The 10,849-nt window shown below is 39.9% G+C and overlaps 2 protein-coding genes across 2 annotated transcripts in view; both read right to left on the bottom strand.

Annotated features, from left to right (window-relative positions):
* Nucleotides 1-4,652, bottom strand: part of wasf2 (WASP family member 2) — a 6,370-nt gene extending 1,718 nt beyond the window's left edge. The window contains exons 1-8 of the mRNA XM_043218158.1: nt 4,495-4,652; nt 3,511-3,669; nt 3,297-3,431; nt 2,274-2,427; nt 2,033-2,150; nt 1,813-1,937; nt 736-903; nt 180-649 (exon numbers count right to left, since the gene is read on the bottom strand). Coding sequence (XP_043074093.1) covers nt 180-649; nt 736-903; nt 1,813-1,937; nt 2,033-2,150; nt 2,274-2,427; nt 3,297-3,431; nt 3,511-3,643 — 1,303 coding nt within the window. The 5' untranslated portion in view covers nt 3,644-3,669; nt 4,495-4,652. The remainder of the gene's footprint in view (nt 1-179; nt 650-735; nt 904-1,812; nt 1,938-2,032; nt 2,151-2,273; nt 2,428-3,296; nt 3,432-3,510; nt 3,670-4,494) is intronic.
* Nucleotides 4,653-5,020: 368 nt separating this feature from the next.
* Nucleotides 5,021-9,309, bottom strand: LOC122324138 (methyltransferase-like protein 24). Its single transcript, XM_043218362.1, has 5 exons — nt 8,689-9,309; nt 7,941-8,039; nt 7,678-7,799; nt 5,987-6,203; nt 5,021-5,682 (listed from the first exon to the last, which is right to left on the bottom strand). Exons 1-5 carry the CDS (start codon nt 8,989-8,991, stop codon nt 5,368-5,370), a joined length of 1,056 nt encoding a protein of 351 aa, XP_043074297.1. The 5' UTR covers nt 8,992-9,309; the 3' UTR covers nt 5,021-5,367.
* Nucleotides 9,310-10,849: the final 1,540 nt, after the last annotated feature.

Here is a 10,849-nt window from a genome sequence, read left to right as displayed (position 1 = left end):
GTTAGCATATTTACATGCACAGTTCCACTCGAGCAGTGGCAGGTTTTTGTGCAGATTCCTACTGGAATGACTATTTTGCCCCCAAAAAAATTAACTTAGCAGTGGTAAATGTTATATGTTACAATTGTTGAATCTGACTGAGCCTTTAAGAACCTTGTGCAAGTGCGTAGTTATGTTACCTTGACGGATAGCTGCAAGAAGGTCGCTGCGACCATCGCTTGCGGCTGGAGCAGGCTGGGCTTTGGGTGCAGCGGGAGCAGAAACTCCTCCTGAGGGAGGTGGAGCTGGAGCAGAGGGTGGAGGAGGACCTGGAGGTGGAGGACCTGGAGGAGGAGGGGAGGGGAGGAGGGGGTGGGCCCCCGCCATGGGCGGTGGTGGAGGAACTGGACAACCGGTCTCCATGGGTGGTGGAGGTGGCATGGAAACAGCATTGCCGGAGAACGGAGGAGGAGAGGGGGGCGAATCGAAACCTGGAGGGGGAGGAGGTGGGATCATGCCACCGGGAGGTGGAGGTGGTGGCGGTGCTAGAGGAGGAGCAACAGTCGGACGGCCTGGAGAAGAAGGCATCGCTGGTGGAGCTGGAGGAGGATGACTGGGGCTTAAAAGACTGCTACGCTTCGGAGGAGGACCACCAGATACATCATTATACCTGCAAGAGAATAAACGCTTGTCAGCTCAGAAAAGAGTCTACACTTAATGCTCAACAAGAGACGAATGCTATTTTAAGACACTCACGGCATGTCTGGAGGTGGTGGTGGTGGGAAGTCCTCTTGCATTGGAGGTGGGAGAGGAGAGCTGGGATCATAGCTGTAGGAGTTAGTGCTTTGGTCCAAGTAGCTATCAGAGTGATTAAATCCATCATCACCTGAGCCAATGCTGCCATTCAACCCTTCAGAAGAGTTGCTGTTAGAGACACAAAGAGAAATATTAAACATAGGTATCAAAAACATCATTCAACAGTCATACCGCGGCGCCATGTTATTTTTATTAGCACTGGGCATCGACAGATTTTACAATCCAATTATATTCAAAAGCTTTTGAGTCGATTCGGGCTTGATCTGGACCTACTGTTTATCAGGCAGAGCACATGGTACTTCAGGAACAAAACATCTCAACACTAAAGCTGTAAACTAAACTGAGAATGGATTAGTACCATCTAATACAGTGTAGAGTCCATAATATACAAATCAAATTGTTGAAATATAAAAATATCAACGGTGGTATAAATTATTTATTTGAAGACAACACATCTTAAGTGAAAATAAACAACAACAACAATAATAATAATAATAATAATTATTATTTATTATTAGGTATATTGCTTGCATTTAGCAAAATAAAATAAAAAAATTCTAGCTAACTAACAAGCTATGGACACTGAATGACTTTCTCTGGGGTAAATGCTGCATGTGACAAGCTGTTCTTTCCATGGTTGAAAAACTGATTAAGTGTTTGCACGAACATGATATGTTTCAGTAAGCTGCGCCGTTTCTTTCAACATAACATGCAAAGAGGAAGAGAGGATCGCTCCACTGCCACTTAAACTGAAGCAGCCAGAATTTCACGCCACATGAAAGACCATCAAAATGACGCTGATAACTTGAATTTGGTATAAAATTGTCAGAATTTGAAAGAAAGATTGTGCTTTGCTACAAATCAAGTCACAAACTTATTGTAGTTATTGGATGGAAGATGTGCTTCGAATAGTGTTTACTTCCAAATATCAACTGAAAAGAACAGACTAAAGAAATCAATACTGGTTCAACAAAATGAAGTTCAAAATATAGTCAGCCTGGCCCTAGCTTTCATTACCCAATGCCATCATTTCTGGGGACCACAAACTCCTCCCCCATTTTCCGTCGTTCCCATTCATCTTTACGGGTTTTGATCTTTCGCGGGTTTAAGTTCCTTCGGTTAGGATTGTCATCTTTCTTCTTCTGCTCTCAATAAACACAGAAATAAACACAGTTAGAGAAGCCCATGCATTCTGGATGGTACACGTGTACATATGCTTCGTACTCTCACGTCCCACCTTATGTTTGCGTTTCTCTTTCATAATGTCTTTGGTATCTTGAAGCATTTTCTCTTTCCAGAGGTCAAAGAAATAAGACGGATCAGTGTAGAACTTCAGGGCCTCTTTTCCATCCTCCCTGAAAAAACAGAAAACACATTAACCTCCTAATGCTGAAACAAAATAACCATATTCTGAATACAGAGTTTTACATGCCTATATGCGGCCAGTTCATGGAGGTGAGAGGTGATGGTACGTTTACCTGTAACAGCTCAGATTGTTGAGGGGGGGTGGCTGGCTGCAGATCAGGTAGGTCTCTTGGATAGGCTGCGGTAGTGACATCCTAATGAAGAGCTGCTGATCCTGGATGAAATTGGAGTGGAAGGCTTTGCGACTGGTAATGGCCTGAAGAGAAACTGGAACGAGAAAGCACAAATAGGAGGAAGTAAAACGAAAGGAACAAAGACAGATAATGACATCTGGCATTAGTTCATATTTTGCATCATTGCTCGACAATCTCAAATTAAAGCTTTGTTCACACTGCACACAGATATTTATGGCTACGGTCATCTCGCAAGTGGTTAGATCAGATCTGTGGCTATGATGCCAAGAGATAAAGGGGAGTAGATGGGGAAAACCACTAATTATGTCTCTGCTCTTGACATGTTATTGAACTCATCAAGTGCATCAGAAACATTGATGTACTATTTATACAGTATATTAATACAGTAAATTCAGATACAGCTATAGACGCACTACTATGCTTTGTGCATAACATTATAGTGACTTGTAAGAGAAAGCATTTGAAATCTGGTCTGAAAAAAAAAAAAAAAAAAAAAAAAAAGATTGTTGATACAAAAATAAATAAATATGTATATATATATAAAAACACACACGCATATATATATATATATATATATATATATATATATATATATATATATATATATATATATATATTTTGTTTTTTTTTTATATGATATATATATATATATATTATATATTTATTTATTTTTGTAAATTTAATTAAAAACAGAGCAGATTCAAACGAGAAGAAAATTAAATGATAATAATAATAATAATAATAATAATAATAATTTTAAAAAGTCAAATACAAAACAATGCAACATGCAATAATATTGTTCAAAACTCAGCATTAACAAATCTGTTTTCTGTACAAAAACACTGTGATACAAATACAATTGTAATAAAACCAAAGGAAAATATGAATAACATGCCACGTCATTAAAAGGAAAAATCTCAGTATAAACCCAATGTCTCTTACCTTCCTCTTCTTTAGGGTCCAGCTGGGTGACTTTGACCTGCAGCTTGTCCACCCTCTCGCCCAGCGTGTTGACCCGTTCTGCAAATGAGCTGGCCTGGACAAACAGTTCACCGAACACATCCTCTGCATACTTACCTAGGATTAAATGACAGCTTAAAAGCAGCGACACACAACCGATTTACTCCAATATACACCCCATTACACAAGCACTTACTAAGTGATCCGAGCTGACGAATGATGTTGGCAAGTGTGATGTTGGTCACACACTCCAGTTCACTCTTGATTGTATTTGGCAGTGACTGGCGACAGAGGTGCCTTGGTTCGATGTTTCGCGTCACCAAAGGCATGATGGGACCTTATCTGTCACCTTCCTCTTCGAGAGCAAAAAAAAAATTAAAAATCCAATGTATTATAAAATCCTGTCATTAGCCGGGGAGGCAGAATCTATAAATACGGGGTCTGGTGCTCTTTCCCCCCCATTCACATTACACATATTCAATATTCAGCACAACCACACTCAGTCTTATGTGTGTTCAAAGCAGAACCAAAACTGCTGCTGTGGTTCTTTTGACACGACGCTACTTATATCCTAAATTCTGCAAGCAGCTACTCTTTAACACTTGTCTTCGGGGTATTTATATTCTACATAAATGTTATTTTAAAAAGCGTTTTATCTGTGCTTATTAAAAGGTCACAACTAAGCCATTTACATGCAACTATTCATACCCTTTCACCGCGTTATGACTATGCAACCCTTTATACACGTTAAACGTTCAGACAGGAATAGTTTTACACGTCTGAAAGCAGTTTTACTCGTAATACAATTCCGTTTAAATTCAGAAAAAAATCCCCGTGCATAAAGGGAAAAAATGTTCAAAGCATCAGACTTCCTATATTGGAAGGGAGTGGAGGCTCTCGTTCACAACATACCAACATAACTTTGTTTTTTGACAAGATAAGATCAAATCAAAGTTGTTCCCAGTAAACGGATTTCCGGTTTAAAAATTACAGCTATCAAACTGGCATACGTTTATTTGCCACGACTTTTTATAATACTTCAAAAACTAGTATGTGAGGCCTAAACTCTGTGAGGCGTCTGTGAAGAGCAGGAAGTGTTAGCGTTAGCTGACTACATACTGTCAACCCAACCGCGGCTCTTTAATAATTTAAGCGCATATAAAGTGCTTCTCAGTCTTACCTGAATATATATTTGGATTTGGCCTTAGACGCCGACGTTTTCTGGCTTTTCGGCTACCTCAGCAGTACCATTCCCTGAGTTTAATTCCGTCCATAATTTTCTAAGCCGACAAAATGTCTACAAGTACTGTAACAAGAGCTGTATGGCAGCGACAGCTCAGTCCCGCATTCGGTAACTTTTGATTGGACGGCGCGTGTTAATCCAGAGACACTATTGGCCGCGGCGTCCGTCAATCACAGGAAATGGGCGGACGTGGAAACTGGAATCTTGAAAAGTCTAACTCCACCCTGGCGGCTTGAAAACATCTGTTCGCAGTTTCTACACGGAGGGGAGGGCTAATCAACATTCCTGAGTATCGGGCCAGTCCGAACAAATCCGAAACATGTCGAAATTCGGAAGACAAAAACCACAATAAGAGATCAGTGAATGGCAGCATTTTTGGATGAATCAAATGGAGCCCAGGGTTTCATTACCCACCGAAAAACCAAAAAGGACACAATTCTAATAAACATTTCATTGTGTAGTTTATTTCATATAAAACAGTGCACTTGTAAAATATTGCACGTAGCCCTGTTGTATAAAAATGAGGTTAATTTAACGTGTCTGTTAAAGGATCATCACAGCAAAGATTTATTTGTGCGCACAATGCAGAGAGGAATCATTGCAGTAGCGTTCACGACCACTAGACGGCACGTATGAGTCTGTGCAAAGAAACAAAATAACACAAATATGCAACTTTATCTCATAAAAGTGTGAAGTGTAATTGTAAGCCTTCAACATGTCAACCTCATCAAATGATGCCGTTTTAGTTTAAAGTACTTCTCCAAGTTTAAGACAGCATCTAGGTGTCTTTTGCTGCGATTCTGCAGCTGGTTATCTGCGCTGCTCGCCTGTCCTTATCCAGCTGAGCGTGTACGAGCTGTGCGAGTCGGCCAGTTTGTGTCTCAGCACTATGTGTCCTGGGCCGTGTGCCGAATGCACGAGTTGCAGTCCTGAGATGTGGAGGGCTCTCAATACACTGTACCAGAAACGCACCACTTCTTCTTCGGCACCACCCACCTCAAACCCCGCCCACTGCAGATGAATGGTCAGAATGAGCTGATTGATCCTTCTGAGACTTCCATCCTTAATCCAGCTTTCTAATATGCGCCATTCAGCGCTCTCCAAATCCATACGCAGAACATCCACCTACATGAACAGACACTAAATGAATGTGACATTATGGGAGCAACCAAAAAAGCAAGAAATAAATATTGCATTAGTATGATTTTTTTTAAATGACCATTGAGTAAATGTAATACACATATACCCTGAAGTGCACCTCATCTTATGAGTCACAATTGCGATGACGCCCCAGCATGAACAAAGACTTAAGTACATAAAGGTGGTGATTCACTACTGATTCAGCACCGGACGATAAGTGTGAAATTATACGTGACTTGCAGTGCATGTAAAAAAGAGTCATAGAATGAGTGTGTTTGGGTGTAAGTACCATGGTGTGACCCAGGGAGTCCATAATGTCGAGCAGCCTGTGCTGTACATTACCCACAAGGCCTGCATGACGGCGTGGATTTCTCCAGTCTAACCAAGCCCGGTGATACTTAATAGATGCTGGCTCTCGACTCCCTCGCCCGCTGGGGTCAAACCGATGAACCTCACACCCCGCATACAACATCGTGTCTAAAAACACGGCATCCTTCCTGTCCAAACTATAAAGATACAGACAAAAGATACTTCGCTCATTTGGAACAGCCTGATCCCAATGAACAGTTCAACCAATTACTGTTTCTCTGCATCAGTCGTGACATGTCGAGAAAAAAAAGCTACAGAATCTGGGACAACCTTCAGCTTTTGTGTTTTTTTTTTCTAGAGATTATATTGAAAAAAAAAATCCCACCCTTCCAGCGTAACAAAGAAACAAGATCCCTAAATGACCGACATTCTTTGAAATAAACACGTCAGTTCTTAAATGTGCTGGCTGTTACCTCAAATTAAGACAGTAGAAACTTTTAGATCAAGTTCCAATTTAAAACATACCTTAAGAATTAGTGTTCGTAGCACTAACAAAAATATTACCTCTCTCAGATTAGATCATCTATTTTTATAAATGTATGTTAATAAACTTAAATGCACATTTGATTTGGAACTTTTTTTTAATTTTTAGTTAAATTCTAATTAATTAGCTAAAATTATAAACCTCTTTTAGTGACATATGTCAGATTTCTAAAATCATTTACTCATCATTTAATCATTTAAATTCCATCGCTCCACATATTTTCCCATTAATTTTTCGTTGTTTATTTTTTAGGAGGTAAAAGCCATGAATCCAATAAAATAAATGTGTTAGACAAATAACTAATAGCTTAAAGATTTTGTATATAGAAATACAGTATTTTACTTTTATTGCAAAATAAAATGCTTTTATTGTTTTTCACCATGAATTTCACTATTCGTCAAGTATTTTAAACAAGTACTTTAAACAAGTAATTTAAAAGGATAAATGAAATAATGGGGGCTAAAAGCATCTATTAACAGCTCTGTAGCTTATTAATAAGCTATCATACAAATCATTTCCCTTATTTAAAAATAAAAATAAATGGGATTTTAACCTGACTCTTGCACTCTGCAAACCACAAGATTGTATTCAGATCTGCCACCATTCAGTGTTGAATCCACTGATTATTAATATTCGAAAACATTTTTTAACAAATTTGTTTTGAATAACCAAAACAATGGCGAAAATTGGCATTTTTGTCAACGAACAAAAATATGAGAAAAATATTAGGAAGGGGACATTGGAAAGAGGTCCAGTCAATCTCCTGCTTGGAAAGGAGGATAGATGCACACGTTTGAACATCATAACTTTGCATACACTTTCTGTACGTCTCATAAAATCAAAATTAAACTAAACTGACTAAAACTAAAACAGCATATAAAAGTGGTCCAAATTTACACTGCCTCCATTCAATCATCAACCTTTTTTTTCCCTTTATCCATTTTACTACATCACAATATGGAAGAAAAGGTGTATCACCACTTCTTTTTTAAGGGGAATAGAATGCCTTTTTGCTGTAATGTAATATATATATATATATATATATATATATATATATATATATATATATATATATATATATATATATATATATATATATATACACACACACACACACCTATTCATACCTGAATGAGTAGGCCACACAACCCCCTTTGCCCTTCCAGTGGTTGATGCACAAAGCATCTAAGTGACCAGGAGCGAGTGTTGATTGATTCCCATCTGAACCCTTCATTACAGAGCAGTTCACCTGCAGAGAGTGATAGGAAATAAAATCTTCATTTAAAGGTCCAGATATCTGAATGATATGCTGAAGTCGCACTGTGTTATGTAGGAAAGCTATGAGCACAATCGAGCAGGGAAAGGAGTACATTACGGTATGTTTGTGTACCTCCGTTGTGGTGATGAACTGGGTGAGACGCTGCAACTCTGAAAAAAAAGAGGGTTGTTCTGATGCCCACGGCTGAAGTATCAGCTCTCTAGCTGTGGCCTGTAAACAAACAAACAAACAAACACAAAGCTCTTTCTAATCTTGGCCAAATTTCAGATGCACATGAAAAGAACTATAAAAACAAGGGAGCAGTGGAGGAGCGTCAGACATTCGATAGCCACTGAAAAAGCTATGCGAGCGTGCGCAGCGCTTCAGGCAAGAGAAGTTGCAGCTTGTTTAGGGTCACAGAATGTGCCCTTTCGAAACCAGAGGTTATACGAGTGAGAACAAAAGAAACAGAGAACTTTTTAAACCTGGGCTGTTGGAAATGGAGCCTCTCCCAAAACATACAACAACCCGTTTAGTAACCATGGAGACACCAGACTAGAGGAAGAGGGGATATGACTCACTGAGGAACTCACTGTTGTGGGGGAGGTGGGGGCGGACAGCGAGACAAACAGAGAAAGGGAGAGTGAGAGACTTTATTTTTCTGAATTTTTCCAATCCTAAAGTGTCCAGAAGGGATCCCCGTGTATTTTGCCAAGTCAAACATATGTTTTCCAGACCCTCCAGATAAAAAAAAAGCTGAAACAGTCTGATTCGTTCTTATTAAAATCCAATCAATTTGGTAACCCTTTAAGATGCGCGTCCGGAGGACCCTCCGCCTGAAACCGAAAGACACCTGCAGCACTGGTGAATGTGAGATTACCTGGCGTCCCTCGAGCTCGTTTTCGTCCTGGTATCCTGTCAGTCTCGACTCAGCCTCGTCAGTCAAGAGACCCAACACATCGCTTTCCAAACCCCGCTCATTTTTTCTAACCTCAGACGACGCTGAGCCGCCTCTCCTCTCTATGCTTATAACGAGAAAAGCAGGCTCGTCCCCGCTCGCGTCGCTAGATGCGCGCGGCACCGTTAAACTTACCAGTAGTTGGACTAGCAGTAGCACCGATAGACCTATAATAAATATACGATGGTAAATGCTTCTCAATCCGTTAAAGTTACAAGCGGCCATGCTTCCCTTCTCTTGAGTTTGGAGTGACCCGTGGGAGCGCAGACTACCAGAAATGAAGAGTCGGCGCCACCGTGACTCTCTGGCTTGAGGGCACTGGGAAGCTCGGTTGGACAGTCTATCAACAAATACCAGTATGTATGAGTCAGTGTTTGCCTGCACATCTCAGTATTTCCCTCAATAAAAAAAAATAGCTTAATAGTGTATTAATGAAAACCCTAAAAAAATGCAGAATGGTTTGTGTGTGGGTTAGGGTACAGAAATTAGCGGAAGGTCCCCATACACGTGCGCGCTCTGCCATTCAAACTCAAACAGACGCGCGCGAACACACATACACACCGCCCACGCGCGCGAACATATTTCACTACTATGTAGTATGCAAAAACAGCGCGTCAAACGAGTAGGATGCCCAAATAGCCACCATTCATAACGCATTAGATGAGTAATAGCCTCGTGACGTATCCTACTCCTTCTGGAATCTGAAGTGTGCAGCCAGTGGTAACTTCCCACTATACAGTGATCGGGAATCACTAAATACATTTGGATGAGGTTTTATAAGTACACAAATTTCAAGCAGGAAAAAAACCCCTCCTGAAATTAGGATAATTTATCCGAGCTATTGTCTGACTAAAACAACCAGCACTGCTAGTGCTTCACGACATCCACCTTACAAACAAAAGGTCCATTTGCGGTAAGGTCTATACAACAGAAACACAAACTAATCGTTAAAATCGACCAGCTAGTCAGGAGTGTCTTGTGCGTCGCTTTCCCATCAAACATGTCCCTTGCTGCTTTTGCCAGTTTTCTTATGTGATTTAAACAATTACAGCAGGCTTTTTGCTGACAGCTAAAGGACTAGATGAGCATGAGCAAGCTTGTGTCTTAAAGCAAGAGATTTTTTAAAGGGTTCACTACTGTATTTTGAAATTTTGTAAATCTTTTTTGTGACCTCTAACTTTTTAGGCCACAAACAAAGGGAGACATATTGGGAGATATGTATTCAAGAGATGTTCAAATGTAAATGCATATGATATTGGCAGTGTTTATGACGACGTTGGCTCGATTAGATGTTAGAACGACAAGCAGCCAACATTAAGTTTTTTTATTTTATATTGAAGCTTTTTTGTATTTCTGTAAATGCAAATGGACAATGAACAATATGACAACCCGATGCCTGTTATCAGGTGCTGCAATTTTGTTGCATATATAATGAAACATAAGTGATAAGCAAGAAACAGAAGTACAATTCTGCAACCAGACAGTGGCAACACAAATATTGAGCAACTGACTCGAAACAGAGAATGCACAGATAGTTTTAGTGAAGAGAGTAGCTCTCTTTCTTTCCCCCCCCCATGCATCCATGTAGACCTAAAATATAATACTAGACAAAAAGCCAAACATTTGTATTTAGATGTGTAAGTCCCTTGGGTTGATCTGTTGCAGATAACTGTGTTGTAATTGTCCAATATTTTCACATTCTCAACACAGTGGGGCAGCAAAAGGATGAGAAATTTAAGTATCACACCCCTCCCCCACAAACACACCCCCAATACCACACATTTACAAACAAAATGATCAATGAAAAAATACAGAATGAAAACCTACCACACAAATAAAAATTCTCACAGGCTCCTTCACTCAATTACTTTCCATAATTCCCATACAACCTTTCCTTCATCTTTCAAATCACTGCTCATGTCCTCATCTGAACTCATCTGCGCTTCTGTTAGAACGTCTGACGCCAAAAGCACAATTGCCTCGTTCCAAACGCCTGAGTGGTGCTGCATGGACCAGAATGTAAAAGAGGCACCAAAACCACTCACAGAAGGAAAATGGAAGGAAAGGTTACAAAATATAACAT

The sequence above is a fragment of the Puntigrus tetrazona genome, chromosome 19, assembly GCF_018831695.1.
Source record: "Puntigrus tetrazona isolate hp1 chromosome 19, ASM1883169v1, whole genome shotgun sequence".
NCBI lineage: Eukaryota > Metazoa > Chordata > Actinopteri > Cypriniformes > Cyprinidae > Puntigrus > Puntigrus tetrazona.
The sequence above is the reverse complement of the archived record's forward strand: the minus strand, read 5'-3'. Positions and strand labels throughout refer to the sequence as shown.

Coding starts and splice junctions, on each gene's coding strand:
- LOC122324138 (XM_043218362.1), bottom strand. CDS start 8,991: ATGGCCGCTTGTAACTTTAACGGATTGAGAAGCATTTACCATCGTATA. Junction 7,800..7,940: donor AGTTCATCACCACAACGGAG/GTACACAAACAT, acceptor CACTCTCTGCAG/GTGAACTGCTCTGTAATGAA. Junction 5,683..5,986: donor ACTCCCTGGGTCACACCATG/GTACTTACACCC, acceptor CTGTTCATGTAG/GTGGATGTTCTGCGTATGGA.